At 33.5% G+C, this 19,614-nt stretch overlaps 1 protein-coding gene and 1 long non-coding RNA gene across 2 annotated transcripts; both read left to right on the forward strand.

Annotated features, from left to right (window-relative positions):
• The first annotated feature begins 1,197 nt into the window (after window positions 1-1,197).
• On the forward strand, window positions 1,198-4,601 carry LOC140178898 (uncharacterized). Its single transcript, XR_011871885.1, has 5 exons — window positions 1,198-1,664; window positions 1,749-1,879; window positions 3,064-3,128; window positions 3,241-3,395; window positions 4,398-4,601. It is a non-coding gene; the product is annotated as an uncharacterized lncRNA (long non-coding RNA).
• A 2,573-nt stretch (window positions 4,602-7,174) lies between these two features.
• On the forward strand, window positions 7,175-12,010 carry LOC112744165 (TMV resistance protein N). Its single transcript, XM_025793689.3, has 4 exons — window positions 7,175-7,875; window positions 9,639-10,728; window positions 10,867-11,148; window positions 11,258-12,010. The coding sequence occupies exons 1-4, from the start codon at window positions 7,388-7,390 to the stop codon at window positions 11,735-11,737; spliced, it is 2,340 nt and encodes a 779-aa protein (XP_025649474.1). The 5' UTR covers window positions 7,175-7,387; the 3' UTR covers window positions 11,738-12,010.
• Window positions 12,011-19,614: the final 7,604 nt, after the last annotated feature.

Below are 19,614 nucleotides of genomic sequence, written 5' to 3' on the forward strand. Positions count from 1 at the left end.
TTAATCTTCTCCTCTTGAGCCAACACCTCTCCATCCTTATCCTTTATGCACTTAACCCGATCCAAATCTCACTACAAGAAAATGAAATATTTGTAACAAAAAATTTGTATCAAATTTAAAATTGTTACAAAAAAATAATATTTTGTAATAATAATTAGTGATTGTTACAAAAGGATAATGTTTTGTAACAACATTACAAGTTGTTACAAAACATGATAATATTTTGTAACAACCTGTTTTATTTTGTTACAAATTATGTTAGTTTTTGTAACGAGATGGTGTTTTGTTACAAAATATTATAATATTTTGTAACAAAAAAAAAATAAGTTGCAAAAATTCAAAATATTTTGTAACAAAATGTTTTTTTTTTATTCAAAAACTCCAGTTATTTTTGTAACAAAAAAGTAATTTGTCACAAAATTCATTATTGTTTGTAACAAGTTAATTATTTGTCCTAAAATATAAGTATATTTTATAACAATTTTTTTTAAAATAATTTTATTTTATTTCAAAAATTAAAATTTTTTATATAATGTGTAAGACGTAAAAATTTTAGAAGATCTTATTAAGAGCTAATTTAGATTTATTTATCATTAAGTATTTTAATCTTTGAAATTATTCTATTAAAGATAATTAAACAAATTCTGATTAATTAATTTTAAAATAATTTAAGATTTTATCTGATTTTATAATTATTAAATTATTTTTTATATTTAAATTATAAAATTTAGAAAATGTAAAATAATAAGAATTTTATATGATTTGGTTTAAATATTTTAGATTTTAGAATTTAATACTTTAATTTTTATAAACAAAGAAAATTAATTATATTATCTCTAATACTTTTATTAGAATATTTTATTAAAATTAATTTGTAAATTTATGATTAAATAATATTTTTTTTTAAGATAAAGAAAGTTAATTGTATTACCATGTATTTTCAATTAGAGTAATTTATTAAGAATCAATAAGTATTTTTATATCACAAATAATATTTTAAAGTTTAGAGATTAAGTTAGTTTTTCAAATATTAATACTTTATACTCTAATTTTATTAAAAATATTTTACTCAAATTAAATCCAAAATTTCTAATTCTATACACAAACCCTAACCCTTTTACCCCACCGTCTTACTGTCATTTACCACTGCCATCCCTTCCCAAAAATCCAATACTCAGCTGCTTTTGAAAACAAACGAAAATAAAGAAAGAAAGAAACAGAGGGAGCGAAGAGGAGAAGGGGGGAAAAAAAGGGAGACGTCGTCGCTGCTACCACCGTCGAGGGAGAGAGAGCACGTTGCGAGCCAGAGACGCCGCCAGGGAGAAGAGGAGCCGTTGTGCTCCGCCGATGACCAGCCGCCGTCGAACTTCGAAGAGAGAAAGACAGTGCGCGAAGATGAGAGAGAGGGGAAGCCGATCCTGTCACCGTCGCCGCACCCAGTCGCCGTCAACGTTACGAGAGCTCGTCGCCGTCACTGGCGAGAGTCGTTGCCGCTGCTGTTGCTGAAGCCACTGTCTTCGTTAGTTACTAAGTCTTGTCTCTGTTTTTTGTCCTCCTTGTGTGCCGAAGTCGCTGCTGCCGTGATGGGTGGTCGTGGGGTTGCTTGTGCTTAAACAAAGCTATTACTGCTGCTGCTCCCTGTCGTTTGTTCCTTTCAAGTTTTAGTAAGTTGTCCTTGTTCGAAAACCCTTATTGTTACTGTTCTGTTTTCATGGTTGATTGAGAATGCTAAGATGTTAATATGTTAGGGTTATGTCAATACCACTACAAATTGTTCACTGGCATTGCCGTTGCTGATCCGATTTAAGGCTATTGCTGCTGCTGCGGGTTAGAACGAAGTTGAACTCATGCTTAATTTTGTGGTTTTCGACTAACTGAGGTAGGGGATTTGTTTTAAAAATAAATGTTTTAAGTTATGAATGCTAATAAAATTAAATGAGTAACTGTAAATGGTTTATGATTGCTTTGTGTGAATAATTGTTAGTATTGAGTTGAATCATAACTGTAATTGGTGATTGGTTTAATGATTTAACGTAATGATTATTGATGATGTTGTCTATTTTGAAGTTATACTTGCTGCTAGTACTTGTTGATGTTGATTTTGTGTATGGAATGTTGCTATGGCTGCTGAAAATTGATTTTATGAATCAGAACTTGAGATATGTTGTTATAGATGAGATGCTGAAGAATGGATGCTGTGATAATATGGTTACGTTGCACCTATGATATGAAATTGTGATATATTGAATTAAGAGTTCTTGGAAAACTTTGGTTAGTCAAAAGAAAGTTAGAAATATGGTTTTAGATGAATCCTAGGCTTGAATATAGGAATTGGTATGTGAGGTTGTTGGAAATACTTTGTGCAGAATTTCTGCAGAAAACTGCATAATTGGCAGCAGAACGAATGACTTTTTGGGAGTATTCCAGAACTAATTTTTAGATGAAACTATTTTTCTGTAAAACTTTAGTGTGTCTTGAATATTCCATAAAAATTTCAGAGAATTTGGCCAAGTGGTTTGGAAGATATGATTTTTGAAAGTTTAGTAGTTGCTGCAGATTTTTCTAGTTTTCTGGTTCTACAGCACCAACTTCCAAACGCTATAACTTTTAATTTAAATAGAATTTTGAGTTGATTTCAAAAGGATTTTAAAGATCTACCAGTCTATTTTAAGTGAGTACAAGTTTCATGTTCATATCTGTTTTGTAGACTTAGATAAGTCACTTGGAAGGTCGATTGTTTGCTGAAAACTCTGAACTGGTTTATGAAAACAGGGCTCCACTTCCAATTGATAATTAATTAATCAAATGAAGTGATATGAACCTGAATCCTGATAATGTAAACTTCATTTTTAATTGATCCAATGTTGAGTACTGTTGTTGTGTGCTTGTTAATACCACCAATACTTACTGATTTTAATTGTTCATTGCTTAGTCATGGTGATTCTTTTAATTATTGAATGCCAATGATATTTTTTCTTATAAATGATAATGAGTAATGGTTTGGGGTTTGGCTTGAAGCCTGAAACTTAATTGAACTAATTGTATTTGTCCACCTATTTACAGTGGCTGAAGATGATGCTTTCTTGGTCAAGCAAATTGGCCAGAGTTTCTGGTATTCTAAAATAGAGGTATATTCCTCTTCTTATATTCATAAATAGTCAGTTTTGTTCCTTGTTAACATACATGCATCATCTATGTATGGAAGACTAAACATAGATCGAATTCATTTTCTTATCAAAGCAAGAAGGGAGGAACAAATCCAAGCTGCTCATGATGAAGCCATGTTTGGTGCTTCAGCACTTCCACCTCTTACCAGTACTGACAGTGAGCCTGAAAGGGAGAATGAGAAAGAAGTTGATAAAAAAGTTGTTGTTACAAGCCTCTTAAGTGAAACGGTAAGTGGTTTCACTGCAGACTTATGTGGATAAGCATGATGAGTCATTTAAGTAATCCTTGTATTTGTGTGTGCATTTGTTGTTGAATAATTTCTCACATTAAGTTATTATTGCTGCTCTATACTTGCTGTTGGTTACTGCTGATTTTTTCCCTCATTGCTTGCTTGTTGAATCATTGTTAAATTCAATGAGAAAGAAAATGCTGCTGAGTTATTGTTGTTTGTGTTGGAGTAGATGATGGTTGCTGAACTGAGATTAGTTTTATTGATAAATCTGTTGCTGAAATCGTTTAGTTTGGCTTGATTGATTTTCTATTGAATTAATGGATAAACTGCTGTGCCCCTGCTGCTTGCAAGTGTAATGGTTATTGACTTCAATGAATAGAATGCTGCCTGAATCCATTACCTTTGTTCATTTTACTATTTTGGGTGCTGTATGATGGGCCATTGATTGCTGTTCTGCTGAGTGCTGCTCTACTTCTTGGTGGTTGGATTGATTTTAATTGTTTCCTCATGTTTTCTTGTTGGAATTGGCTTATTTTACTTCCTTCCTATGAATTTATTATGATTTTTTGTGTTTTTAACTCTCAAAGAATTCATATGGAATTTGAATTGATTGATTGAAATTGTGAAATAGGCAAATTTACTGCTGAAATGCTGCCGAAATTTATCTTAAGCTGTTTTCAATATTCATCTTTGATTCTATTAATTGATTGAGTTGGTATTTAATTGCTTTTGGTTTTCAACTGTTGCTAAACTCAATTGATTGATTATCCGGTTAAGTGCTTCACTGTTTTGGTTACTGGAAGCTGGAAGCTTAGGTTTTGTTATTCACTATTTGGTTGTTGTCCTATTTGGTTGCTCAATTAAACTGCATTGTGTTGTTTGAGCAAACAAGTTCTATTTGACGAATTTCTGTGTCAAAATAGACCCTTGTTTGCTACATGATTTCTAATTGCCTCAAGATATTTCTTTTGACTATGCACCTAACTTTTTGTTTCAGATTTTCTTATTTATAGGAGTGCTGAAATGGTGACCACATGCTACTTTGAGGGCTCAAGAATATTTTGATTCATAAAGACACTAATCTATGTTAGAACTTTTAATTTTTGGTTGAACTTGTGCAAGACATATAACTTGTAGAACTAATCAATGTACTCACTAATGTTATTTTGTTTTAAAACAATTTTAGCTAAATGAGGCATGTTTGAATTATGTATGTTTTTACATATTATATAAATGTAGATTTGCTTAATAAAATAGTTAATATATTAGTTAATTAAAAAAAATGTTACAAAATAATTATTTTACTTTTGTAACTAAAGAAAAAAAATGTTACAAAATCAAGTTATATTTTGTAACAAAATTTTTTGATAGGAAAAAATAGATTGTCACGAAAAATACCTTGAAGATCAAAATTTGTTACCACTTTTGTAACGGCTTCTGGTTTTTTGTATTAGAAAAAATTGTTACAAAACATCATATTGAATTGTAACAGTTCCATTTTTCGTTACAAAAACTTTTTGTAACGGGACTTACTGCAACGACCCCTTTTTTTGTTACAAAAAAACTTTTGTTTCAAAATTTTGACGTTTTGTAACAATTTTTTTTTGTTACAAATACGCCTTTTTCTTGTAGTGTCTCTCGTTCTTCTTTCCCGGCTCTTTCTGATTCTATATATACCTTTTTCTCCTTCTTTCGTGCCCAAAGACTGGTAGAGACTCTCATATGCTCTTGTTCTTGCTTCACTTACAGCCACTTTTGTCTCTTTCTTAGCCGCCTTATATTTTTCCCAGTTATCTGCGTTGCGGCATAAAGACCACTCTTTAAAACACTCCCTTTTTATCTTTATCTTTTCTTGTATACTTGCATTCCACCACCAGGACTCCTTGTCTCTTGGTCCTATTCCTTTAGATTCACCAAAATTTTCTTTTGCTGTTCTTCTAATAACTTCTGCCATCTCCCCCCAAATCTCTTCCGCGCTTCCATTCCCATCCCACTTTACCTTTTCTCCTACCCGTCTTAGGAAGCTTCTTTGTTCCTCACCTTTCATCCGCCACCACCTCGTCTTTGGGTTATTCGTATGATGTATTTTCCTCAACTTTTGCTCAACGCGAAAATCCATGACGAGCACCCTATATTGTGTTGTCAAACTATCTCCCGGGATAATTTTACAGTTAATGCAAAATTTTCGGTCGACTCTCCTCAACAAGAAGAAGTCGATTTGAGAGCTTGTCATGCCACTCTTATAGGTTATAAGATGTTCGTCTCTCTTTTTAAAACATGTATTTGCGATGAGAAGATCAAAGGTTGAGGAAAAGTCCAAAATAACTTTACCCTCGGCATTGATCACCCCGAAACCATGGCCTCCGTGAATACTCCCATATCCATTCACTTCTCTCCCAACATGGCCATTTAAATCTCCTCCTAAGAAAATCTTATCTCCCAAAGGTATGCCTTGAACCAAACTCTCTAGATCCTCCCAAAACCTTATCTTGTATTGTTCGTCCGAACCCACTTGCGGTGCATAGGTGCTAATCACATGGAAAATACCTCCCTCCACCACCAGTTTGATAGAGATGATCCGATCTCCCACCCTCTTGACATCCACTACGTCATTCTTTCACTGCTTATCCACAATTATTCCAACTCCATTCCTATTCTTCACCTTTCCTGTATACCAAAGTTTAAAACCAGAAGTATCCAATTCTCTAGCCTTTGCACCAACCCATTTTGTTTCTTGTAGGCACATAATGTTAATCTTCCTCCTTGTCATAGTGTCCACCACCTCCATGGACTTTCCTGTTAGAGTGTCTATGTTCCATGTCCCAAATCTCAACCTTCTGTCGCTTCGACCTTTACCTTTTACTTTGTGAACTAGTTTATTTACCCTCGTCCGTTCACGAAAACGTGAGAACCCTTGCTCATTTAACACTACATTTGGGCACCGATGCAGCGGTTCTTGCTCTTTTGACACCGTACTCGAGCCATACAGCGCGTTGCTTCCGGGCAACGACCTAGCTTTAGCACAATAATGTCTTTGATTCATGTCATGGGGTTCGACTATATTTTTATGTTGGTTGTCGAATACCTAACACAACCCTCCTCCTTTATCCGGGTTTGGGACCGGATATGTACCGCAAGTGTAACATAGGCGGAGTTGGAAGATGTAGCTGCATGCAATGGTGAAAATTGAACTAATTAATGTGTTATCATTATTATTTATTATTGATTATTTATTATTACTGTTATTTCATAGTTGTGAGAGAGAAGATTTTAGAAAGTAGCTATATATTCAGGAAGAGTAATGCTACGTGTACACTAAAATCAGCCACCAGTGTAAAATACATATTGAAATATAAATATACGTTGAAAATAAATTAAACCACACATATATTTATACACAAATATATTGGTGGCTGATTTTAGTAACTGATTTTAGTATATAAATAATATTTTTGATTCAGAAAATATGAATAATAGAAAAGTGATAAAGAAGGTAGAAAACAGGGGTATACAAATAATTTTATGATTTATGTACATTTTTTACATTTAATGTTGAGAGGGATTAAATTTAAAAAAATTTTTTAGAGATCTAATTAAAAAATATAAAAATTTAATAAAATTATAAGAATTTGTAGTATAATTAAACCTAAAAATAACCATATTTTACATTGATTAAGGTAAATAATCATTCAAAACAATAAAAGTGATTGCACAGTGTAAAACGCACAACGCACGAGTCCATCCAAATTAAATCTTATAATAAATTGCTAGTGAGTATAACCAACTGTACCTGCGTTGACTCGGGTATTCATTGCTTCGTGTCTCCTTCATTATTCCCACATAGCAGCGTACACCTCACTTTCCTTTCTCTCTTCCACACAACTTTATCTTAAGCGATCTCGTTAACTTTCTGATTCAGTCTTCAACCACACACAATTTTTGGATCTTCTGCTGCACATACAATTCAGATCTTGAAGCTTCTAACATATGGCATCCGGGTCCTCTTTTGGTTCAATTCCACTGCCAACAAGAGCATGCACCTATCACGTGTTTTTGAGTTTCAGGAGTGAAGACACTGGAAAATTCACTATCCATCTCTATAACACCCTCAACAGAAAGGGAATCACAACCTACAGAGATGATAACAAACTTCGCAAAGACGATGTTATTTCAGATGAACTCCTGAAAGCAATTGAACAATCGATGTTTGCAGTCATTGTTTTCTCACCAGACTACGCTTCCTCCAGTCAGTGCTTGGATGAGCTCCAAAAGATCTTGGAGTGCAACAACAAACTGGGGCTACATATCCGGACAGTGTACTACGGTGTGGAGCCTAGTGATGTGAGGCACCAAAGAGGAACCTTTGAGAAAGCTTTCAAAAAACACGAAGAGAGACATGACCGTGAGAAGGTCAAAAGATGGAGAGATGCGCTAACACAAGTTGCTGCTCTTAAAGGTTGGACCTCCAAAAATCAGTAAGCTAACTAATCATTAACTGATTACTCTTGTTATTACTACAATTTATCTGCTATACATGTTCAAACTTTTAGATCCATATCCATCTAAACAAAACTGCAATCATTATAGATTCCATTTTTAACAAATAACATAGATCTGCTTGTTAAAATTGCTCCGCTAAATGGCATAATTAAAATGTTTCACTAAAAAAAATTTAAGATCGATAAGACATATTATTACTCTTAACATTATATAATAGTATTATTATTTTGTAATACTACATTTTAAATATTTTTCTAAAGCAAATAGAATGCAATATTTAAGCAACGATGGTAACAGTATACTAAAAATTAGCCATAATGTTTAAATTTTTTTCTATATACATATCAATTTTTAATTGAAAAGTAAAATTAAATAGTAACAAATTATATTCTGGTTCCTATGATTTGTTTTGCAAAATAGATTTAAACCATATCTACGGATCTACCCTACATTCATAATTTTCGTTCTTAGAAAAAATTTATTGTCAAATAATTAGCTTTTTATTTTTTTCATTCAGTTAGACAAATCAATCTTTAATAGATGTTTTTTTTTTTGAAAAAATAAATATTTGAATTAGAGTTTATAGTAATACATGGAATAATTTCTTTTCTTCTTCAACGTGGATACAATCACACTACGAACGAATTACTATAAAATTGAGTTTAAATATAATAATGAAATAATAATTATGGTTATTTTCGTCTACCACATTTTTCTTTCTTGAATTACATATTAAATAAAGATCTCATAATAAAATAATATATGATACCACAATGGAATTAATTTAAATAATATTAATATTTAAAAATTAATGAGATAATAAGTGGATTAATGTTAAACTTTTTGACTCATTTATAAAAATATTTGTAATTTGTATATAGTTTAATATTTATAATTAATGTGAAAATTATTATTATAGTTTTAATATAGATATTAATTATATTTAATTGTTATTTTTTAATTTAATAGAATAATAATAGCTATTAAATTTAATTATTTTTGTATCATTATTATATAGAAATTTTTTATTTTTATTTTGTAAAATTATAAAATTACCATCTATATAAAATTATTGGCCTGACACAATCATAAAAACCAATATGTCATAAGTTCATTTTATATAATAGATTTGTATTAACTTTTATATGATAAAAATAGATAGAATGATATTGATAATAAATACTAAAAATACAGCATAATAATCCAAATTAATTCCAAAAAAGATTTTTTGTAAAAAAAAATAATTTTTAACAAATTTTAACTATTAAATCAGTCTCTAATTTTATATTTTATTAGACATTAATTCTTGTATTAAATTTTAGTTAAAAAGTTAAACAAAACAATACATATCGTTATTTAATAACAAACATTATGATTTCTAAAATTTTTTAAAATTCTAAGATTAGTTTTTTACTTTTTTCATAGAGACAAATAATGTTTTGTGAAAATTGATTTGTCTATCAAAACAAAAATTGAATACTAATTTAATAATTAAAATTTGTTTAAAATTAAAATCTATTATTAAAAAATTTTTAAGAACTAATTATAATTTGGAGTATTTCTCAAAAATATATATTGCATTATTCTTTTTTGTTTCTTAATAGGCATAAATAGATATCAAGAGTTTTTAATTTTATGATGATTTATATAATATAATTTCTTTTTTATAATAAAAGTTGTTGCTTTATTTTTCTTATGTGTTGCTAGACTTACAAAGAAATTCTCTTTCCCTGGACAGGGACGAAGCAGGACTTGTGAAAAATATTGCTCAACATATATTTGAAATATTGATTTCTAAGTTGCCATCTTCAATGAAGAATTTTGTGGGGATTAATTCAAGAGTGGAACAAGTGATTACTCTAATTGGCCTTGGATTGAATGATGTTCGCTTTATAGGCATATGGGGAATGGGTGGCATGGGTAAGACCACTATTGCTAGAGCAGTCTTTGAAACCATTCGATATAATTTTGAAGTTACTTGCTTTCTTGCCGACGTTAGGGAGCAATGCGAGAAAAAAGATATTACTGACATACAAAAGGAACTTCTTAAACAAATGAATATAAGTTCAAATGCTGTTCATAATAAGTATGATGGGAGGACAATAATTCAAAACTCTTTACGTCTCAAAAAGGTACTTCTTGTTCTTGATGATGTAAATCATGAAAAACAATTAAAGGATTTGGCTGGGGAGCAAGATTGGTTTGGTCCTGGAAGCAGAATAATAATTACAACTAGAGACTTAATGGTGCTAAAGGAAGAGGTGCATAAAACTTATAACGTTGAAGGGTTAATGGAAAGTGAAGCCCTTAACCTCTTTTCTTTAGAAGCTTTTAACCTGCCAAAACCTTCAGAAGAGTTTTTGGAGTTGTCCAAAGAAGTGGTCAAATACAGCGGTGGTCTCCCATTGGCACTTAAAGTATTGGGTTCCTATCTTAATGGTAGAGGTATTGAGGTTTGGCATAGTGCTATTGAAAAAATAAAGCATTTTTCACATTCTGAAATTATTGATGTATTGAAAATAAGCTATGATGGTTTAGATGATATGGAAAAAGATATTTTTCTAGATATTGCTTGTTTCTTTAAAGGATATCAGATAGGTGATGTAACAAGGAAATTAAAAGGATGTGGTTATCAGGTTGAAATTGGTCTTGATATTTTGATTAACAAATCATTGGTCACTATAAATAAATATGATCAATTGGTGATGCATGATCTGGTTGAAGAAATGGGCAAACAAATTGTAATTCAAGAATCTCCAAATGATCCTAGTAAGCGTAGCAGATTGTGGTGTTACGAGGATCTTAATTCTGTACTTGCTCAAAAGAGGGTATGTATCGTTTTTTCTCAACTATAGAATGCACAAAATAGAATGCACAAAATGGTGTTAATTTAGCCAAATGTGGAATTAAATTAAAATACAGAATAAATGCATAAAATATTTTTGTTTGCTTTGATTTCTGTGTAGGGAACTGAAGCAATTCAAAGTATAGTGCTACACTCAAGTTATGAGGAGCATTTGAGATTTGAAGCCTTCTCCAAACTAAAGCTGTCAAAACTTCTCATATTATGTGGTGTGGAAGTGGAAGTGGAACCTCCATCCGACCTTCCTTGCCTTCCTAGCACATTAAAAGTTCTGCACTGGTGGAGATGTCCTTTGAAAACACTACCCCTTGCAGAAACAGAACATGAATTTGCTGAAATTGAACTACGATTTAGCAGAATTGAGGAACTTTGGCTTGGGAAAAAGGTAAAGACCCTTTCTTTAAGCGCTCTATTAAATTTAATCATACTGACCTGACCCTTTTATCTAAGATTAGTATTCCTTTTAAATATTTTCCTTTTTTTTTTTTGACCAGTTTCTTGGAAACCTGAAATACTTGAATTTGAGTCATTCATGGTATTTAAAGGAAACACCTGACTTTTCTGGGACTCCTATTCTTGAAACACTTATTCTTGGTGACTGTCCAGACCTCAGAGAGGTTCATCCATCCCTTGTACTACATGAGAATCTTGTTCTGTTGGACTTAAGCAAGTGTATAAGTCTTAAAACTTTTCCGGGAATACTGTATATGACATCCCTCAAGGAGTTAATTCTAAAGGACTGCCGGAGTTTTGAAAATAGACCAGAATTCGGGGAGTGCATGAAACAGTTATCCAGGCTATGTTTAGAGGGAACGGCTGTGAGGGAATTGCCTTCCTCACTTTTTCGCCTTCCCATCACTATCAATAAGAGAAAGTCTAGGGAGCCAGCACTTTTATTAAATTCTGGCCAGCACTTAGCCAGTAAAAGAAAAATAAGTAGTTCTCTATCATTAGATGAAATCTCGCACCATTAAAAACACTATTGATGGCTAATTGATGGCTACGAATCATACAATCTGCTGGCCTCCTAACACTCTTCCTATTAATAATTGACTGGACCTCCCAAGAATATGTAGGAAGGAACTCTGTCACTAAATTCATGCTTCCACATTTTGTCTCCTAGACATCTCAACTTTCACTATGGATTTTATATGACTTGTTTCCTGGCTTGTTGATCAGATTACTGTATGTTTAGAAACTTACTAGTATTATATTTCAGATAAAATAATTTTTTATCATGTCATATTGTATCATATTTCATATCATTCTTTTGTTCAACAAAAGTGAATCCCAGAGCCAAGATCAAGACGTAAGAAAAGTATTTTCATATCAATTTTCTGAAAACAATTACGACAAGATCATCTTTACAGATACATAAATGCTTACTTTATATATTTTCCTCAAATCAAACATATAGCATACCAAATTACCAATTGATAGATTGTTAACAGTTAACTCTAACCAATACAGAAAGATCCAAACATAGAATAAATTACCCACTTGTGAGGAAGCATTTGTGGCAGCTTCAACTTCAAGCAAGGACAGGTACATATGACCAAGAATCAATCACCTAACGTGCCACCGAACTCAATATTTCAACACTACCATGTCGAGTGTCCTCAACTAATAGTTCAATGCAATCAAGGCAAAATTCATTGATAAAGTAGTCATCAACTGAACAGAGAATGTAAAGGTAAGAACCTGGATACCGCACAAATTCAGCTGCGTCATTTAGCATCCTCTTGGTGATGAGTCCTTTGCCATTGCGCACCACCAAAGACCGTTTACATGCAGGAAAGTTAATAGATGTTCTTTGCCATGGTCTTCTCGAATAAGCATAGATTTCACTATCCTAATTATTAGAATTTTAAAATTAGAAATAAAAGGAAATTAGATTGAATTGGCTTATATTAGAATTGACTTCCTATATTTTTTTTTTATTTTTGATGGTTTTCAGTGGCTAAGAGAAGGGGGTTGAATCTTAGGCCTTTTTTGTTTCAATTACACTTTTTGGTCTTTGAGGAGACTTTTTTTTATTTTTGTCTCGTCCTTAGCCACGAGACTTTTATTTTTTGTTTCGTCACTTGGCACGAGATATTTTTGGTTTTAGCTCCTGTGCAGCAGAAACAGAAATGGAGTAGAAGAGAGAGAAAACTACACTCAGATATATCCTGGTTCAGCTGCTAAGTGCAGTGCAGCCTACATCCAGTCTCCATCACAACAATGATGGAATTTCACTATAATCTTCCTGATTACAGACTGTAAAGTGCTAACCCAACTTACAAGGGGATTCCCACAGAATCATGAAACACAACATAGATGAACAAAGGAATTCTAAGACATCTATGGCTTTTTCTTTTAATTTTGCACTCTCTGCCTTTTTTCGCTCTATGGCTTTTTCTTACAAACCTCACTGTTTGCCTTTTTCCATGAGACTCAAGACATGACAAAATTAAACAGAAAAATACAAAACAGAATACATTGAAGGAGAAGAAAATCTGTAAGTTTAGGTAGCTCTGAGACTTTTGTGCCTTGCACTCTCAATGCTTACTTCTAACTCCTTGCTTCAAACTATGGCTGTTCACCCTTTTTATAGAAGAGTGAAGCCTCCACAGTTGAAACCAAAACAAACCAAGCTTAACTTCTTTTCCTTTACTTGTAACCGGTTCGGCCAGAAAGAGAGAAGAGGTAACCCATGCAAAAACCAACATGCAAATACCTCTAGTCCTTCCTTGGTCATCACTCTTCATCAATCTGAGCGCTCCATCCTTGGCTTGCTCTCCAAGATGGATTTCTGGCCTTTGATGCTTCATGATGATGATGGCTTCATCTGCTCCAATCTCTGCCTCTTCCATCACTTCGCCACTCTAGCTACTTCCTGTGGTGGTTGAGTAGAATCAGAGACAAGCCATGCCTCCAAGAATCTTCTCCATGCTGGCCGAATCTCCTTCTACCATTTTTGGTATGAAGAAGCCAAGATCTCATCACCATATCTTATCATTCATGGTTGAAGATCTTAGCCACTACATTTTTTATGTTTTCTTGCCATTATCATGATGGTCTTTAGACTTGCTTTTCCTTCCTTTTGGTAGCTTAATGTAGCTTCCATGGTTTTCTGGTTAATGACCGAAGAGAAGAAAGAGATGAGAGAGAAGAAACATTCTTGGAAGAAAAGCAATTTAATGAAATAAACAAAATTAATTGAGAAAAGGTTGCTTTTACTTCCTTAGGTGGAGTAGCGTGAAGCATAATGATTTCCATCAAATCAAAGTCAAATTCTCTCTCATGTTCCCAATGCTAACAAATTAAATTTGAAATCCATTCAAAGAAAGAAATGGAATCCGTTGGAAAGCTTAAGGCAAATGGTAACATTTACTTTTCTGATGAATTTTTGGATCAAGCATTGGATCACTTAGCAAAATCTTGGGCTTGTAACAATAACAAAATTAATTTGGCCCATAATCATAACTAGCTTCAGCCACAATTGATTTGGACATTTTTGTTTCAAAGCTGAGCTAATATTAACACTTTGGGGTTGTCAATTTATATTGTTTCGGCCCAAAATTAATTCAGCCATACTCATTATATATTTTTTGCATTAAATCAAGGCTGAATATTTTTTATACAATTGGGTTTGCACCAGAATTTTATTTTCGGCCCAATTAATAAAACCTGCAACAAAATTATTAATTAACATATGTTAAATAAAAATTAAATTAATAATTTTGTATTTTATTATTTTAATAATGTTTGTTCATCATCAAAATTAAAATAGAGTTTTCCAAACTCATCAATCTCCCCCTTGATGACAAACATTATTAAAATTGAAATGGAGAAAAATTTAAAGATTGAGTAAAGAATACTCCTTTTGAATATGAATTTCTCCCCCTTTCTAAATGTCACATGGCTCCCCCTTAATGTATGCTTATTTTACCAAGGGAAGCACTAAACTGTAACATTTTAATCAAGCCTCAAACAACAATGTTATTTAGCATATTCATTACATGATGCTAAATGCTTGATTTATGAGCAGAATTGAATGATATACAAAACTCATTTGTTATCAATAAATTGATTTTCTGCTCAAACAATTCAACCAAAATTCTTTTGAAAAAAAAATTTTCCATTCAAAGCAAAGCAACATACTTATGGTGAGAAAATATCTTCAATCAAGGCATGATCACAGCAACTTTCAACAATTATTTTCATACTTAATGCTTAAAGAAACTGCCAAAAAAAAAGAGTATTTATCAAGTCTATTTACAAGAAAACCAAACAGGCAGTCATATATTCAAAACAGATCACAATTATAATCAAAACAGAGGCATTAATCAAGCATCAAGTGAATTATTCTGTCAAGGGTGATCATGAATTCTCAAGAGAGAATTTCATCCCCTGAATTTCAGTTTCAATTTTAGCACTTTCTCCCCCTTTTGTCATCAAAGGGGCACCTGCAAACAGATTTGAGATAACAAACAAAATATCCAAAATATAATCAAACAAAACAGAGTATCACAGGGTATCTCAGAGTTATAAGAGTATCCAACCCAACAAAAGTTCAAAAAGAACCGAATAGCACCAGAATTCAGAAAACACGAGTCAACCGAGAAATTGTACTCCTGATTCAGAGTCAGCATTCTTGTTACCAGTCCCATCTCATTTTCCTTTGGTGCTTGAAACTCCTTTTCCTTTTATAAATGAAACCTTATTCTCAATAGCTTCATTTGTTAGATTAACTTCAAAATATTCAAAGATGCTGGTGAGAAACATGCCATATGGAAGACTATCCCTTTTTGTATTCTTTACAGATTCCCACATATGCCTTATCATAAGATATGCAAAGGAAATTTGAGAGGAAGTAACAAGAGCAAAAAGGACAAGAAAGTCAGAGGCTGTTACCCGGAGGCGTGAACCACTTTGTGGTAGGAGAACATGAGATATGAGTTTGTAGAGGAGAATTGTCTTATCTGGACCGAGCTCCTTGAGAGTTGGATTTGAGCCATCCATTCTAGAGAGACTTTCGCAGGTTTGATTTAAAGCCATCTGGTAAGTGATCCCAACCTGTAAATCCCATTTCTTGGACATGTAAACCCTTGGTCCCTTTTCTTTGTAGTCCAGAGCCATCCCAAGGCTTGCATTATCAAGGATTATGTGAGCTCCCTTCACATAGGAGTGAATGACGCCATCCATTAGTCGCATGTTGGCATAGAACTCGCGGACCAAAACGGGATAAACCGGTTTTTGGATATGAAGCAGTGGTGTCCATTGAAGATTATCAAACAGAGAAGAAAAGTTCATTCTTTTGGCTGCAAGTGAGTCCAGGTTCACTAAGTGTGTGGCACATAAGCGACGCTTCTCCAATACTTCCTTGTGGAGCTCATAAGAGGCACATGAATTGAATCTTACTGGATCAAAATGTGAATGAGGCCTGTTGAACTTATTTTTGAAATCCAATGATTCCAAGTTGGCCGGTTCCCTTATGTTGTGTAACACGAAGCTTTTCTTCTTTTGTGAGCTTTGGCCATGGGTTGTCTTCTTCGGTGGTGAGGGAGGAGGTGAGGTGTAAGAGTCCTCTTCTTCTTCTTCCATTATTGGTTCCTTGTTCTTTTCGGTTTTTCTTCTTCTTGAAGTTTTCTGGGCTATCACCTTCCTTTGCATGGTTGTGGTTTGTTTCGATGGAGGTGATTGGGATGAAGAGTATGAAGAATGTATATGAATATGTGTGTTGGTTTGAAGAGTGGTGAGGGGAGGGAGGTAATGCACAAGTTGGGCGGTTATTGACCAAGGTGGTTTCCTTTTATTTGAATTAGACTGAAAAGTTGTTGCCTAGAATCAAGGGATTAGGTAGAAGAAAATATTTGTTTTGACATTATACCTCTTTCAACTAGATATGATAAGACAACTAAGAGATTTTTGATTTTCAAAAAGGTGAGGAACTAACAAAACGGTCAGAGTGGGGTCAAAGAGATTTAGTGGGGCCCATAGAAATTTATTTCTGCGCAGTCTCCCCCTTAATCACAGCTCTCCCAGCATGCATTTATTTTTATCTCGTCCATTCCTACGAGACAAAACTGAACAGAGTCAGAATTTCATAAATTTTCAACAGAGCTTAAATCAAACATTCCCAAGCTTTTTCTTAACAAACAGAATCTGTCTTCACAGAGGGATTTTGTAAAAATATCAGCAAGTTGTTCTTCAGATTTTACAAATTGAATATCAATAGTACCCTTTTGCACATGTTCTTTAATAAAATGATATTTGATCTCAATGTGCTTAGTTCTTGAGTGCAAAACAGGATTTTTTGAAATATTTATAGCACTCATGTTATCACAAAATAAGGGTATACTATTGATCTTTAATTTGTAATCTTCCAATTGTGTTTTTAACCAAATTAATTGTGAACAACAAGCAGATGCGGATATATATTCAGCTTCAGCTGTGGATAGAGCCACTGTGGCTTGTTTTTTACTTGACCACATGTTGAGTGAGCTTCCAAGGAAGCAACACATGCCGGAGGTGCTCCTTCTATCCACTCTATCTCCCGCATAATTTGCATCACAAAACCCTACTGTACAAAAATCATCAGATTTAGGATACCATAAACCATACTCACTAGTTCCCTTAATGTATCTAATGATGCGTTTAACGGCTGTAAGGTGGGATTCCTTTGGGTGAGATTGAAACCTCGAGCATACACCAACACTTTGGACAATGTCCGGTCTAGAGGAGGTAAGGTACATTAGTGAACCAATCATTCCTCTATACCGTGTTTCATCCACATCTTTGCCATTATCATCTTTTTCAAGTTTAGTGTTTGGATGCATTGGAGTTCCCATTGGTTTGGAGTTTTCTAGGCCAAATTTCTTGATTAATTCTTTAGCATACTTTCCTTGGTGAATAAAAGTACCACTAGGAGTTTGTTTGATTTAGAGGCCAAGAAAGAAAGTTAGCTCTCCCATTAAACTCATCTCAAACTCACTAGTCATGAGTTTTCCAAACTCTTCACACAAGGACTCATTGGCCGATCCAAACACAATATCATCCACATAAACTTGAACTAGAAGCATATCATCATTAGATGCTTTAATGAATAAAGTTGTGTCCGTGGTACCCCTTTGAAATTGATTTTCTAATAGGAAGGCACTAAGCCTTTCATACCAAGCTCTTGGAGCTTGCCTAAGGCCATAAAGAGCCTTTGAAAGCTTAAAAACATGATTTAGAAAATCTTTATGTTCAAAACCGGGGGATTGAGCCACATACACTTCTCTATCAATAAAGCCATTAAGGAAAGCACATTTAACATCCATTTGAAATATTTTGGAACCCTTATGGGCAGCATAGGCAAGAAGCAACCTAATTGCTTCCATTCTAGCTACCGGAGCAAAAGACTCATCAAAATCTATACCCTCTTCTTGATCGTAACCTTGGGCCACTAATCTAGCCTTGTTATGAACAACTTGTCCATCCTCACCAAGTTTATTTTTAAACACCCACTTAGTACCCGTAACTTTCTTACCATCCGGATGAGGTACTAGTGTCCAAACCTCATTCTTGTCGAATTGCGCAAGCTCTTCTTGCATGGCTTTGACCCATGATGGATCTTCAAGAGCTTGTTTGACATTGTTGGGCTCCAATTGTGATAAGAATGCAAAGTTGCTTGGTTTGGATTGTCTTTTGGTTGAGGATCTTGTTGTCACTCCTTGTGAGGGATCACCAATGATGAAGTCATGAGGATAACCCCTCATAGACTTCCATTCTCTAGGCTTCCTTTGTGGTGTTAAGCTTTGATGAGTTTCTGTTGGTCTCACTGTTTCAGTTTCTCGTGCTGGCTCAGGAGACAAAATGGAATTGTCTCCTCCAATCTGATGAGACAAAACTGGACTGGCAGATTCTTCAATTTGGGTAGATTTGGAATTTTCTTTGCTTGTTCCAGCTCCTTCACAATTTGAATCATTATCTATCACAGTACTGAGAATTAAGTTAGAATCACAAAAAGTAACATGTATGGATTCCTCTATGGTCCTATGTTCTTTGAGATAAATCCTATAGGCCTTACTAGTGGTGGAGTATCCAACAAACATTCCTTCATAAGATTTTGGATCAAACTTGCCAAGATTTTCTTTGTTGTTAAGCACAAAACATTTGCATCCAAAAACATGAAAATACTTAAGATTTGGAGGGGTTCCTTTTCATAGTTCATAAGGAGTTCTTTTCAACCCTTTTCTAATTATTGTTCTATTCAAAATATAACATGTTGTATTTAGAGCTTCAGCCCATAAAAATTTAGGAACCTCATTCTCACATAACATAGCCCTAGTCATCTCTTGAAGGCTTCTATTCCTTCTTTCAACAACCCCATTTTGATGAGGTGTTCTAGGGCATAAAAAATTATGAGTAATTCCAAAGTCATCACATAATTTTTCAAAGTTTTGATTTTCAAATTCTTTTCCGTGATCACTTCTCAAATGGGCTACTTTTAAATCCTTTTCATTTTAAATTTTCTTGTAAAGGGTTGAGAAAGCATGAAAAGCATCATTTTTATGAGCAAGAAAAAGTACCCAACCAAATCTAGAGTAATCATCCACTACCACTAAACCATAGTATTTACCTCCTAAACTTTGAGTTCTTGTTGGACCAAAAAGATCAATGTGTAACATTTCTAATGGCCTTTTGGTTGAAATTCCATCTTTTGGCTTAAAAGAGGATTTAACTTGTTTGCCTAATTGACAAGCATCACAAGTAAGATCCTTATCAAATTTGATTTTGGAAATTCCTCTAACCAAACTTTTCTTTACTAGCTTAGAAATTTGGTACATGCTAGCATGACCCAACTTTCTATGCCATAGCCATT

Source organism: Arachis hypogaea, chromosome 14 (assembly GCF_003086295.3).
Source record: "Arachis hypogaea cultivar Tifrunner chromosome 14, arahy.Tifrunner.gnm2.J5K5, whole genome shotgun sequence".
Classification (NCBI taxonomy): Eukaryota; Viridiplantae; Streptophyta; class Magnoliopsida; order Fabales; family Fabaceae; genus Arachis; species Arachis hypogaea.

What these genes read in the sequence shown, in the direction of transcription:
- LOC112744165 (XM_025793689.3), top strand. Translation starts at nt 7,388, where the DNA reads ATGGCATCCGGGTCCTCTTTTGGTTCAATTCCACTGCCAACAAGAGCA. An exon ending in GGTTGGACCTCCAAAAATCA is followed by an intron (nt 7,876 to 9,638) that starts GTAAGCTAACTA and finishes TTCCCTGGACAG; the next exon opens with GGACGAAGCAGGACTTGTGA. An exon ending in CTGTACTTGCTCAAAAGAGG is followed by an intron (nt 10,729 to 10,866) that starts GTATGTATCGTT and finishes ATTTCTGTGTAG; the next exon opens with GGAACTGAAGCAATTCAAAG.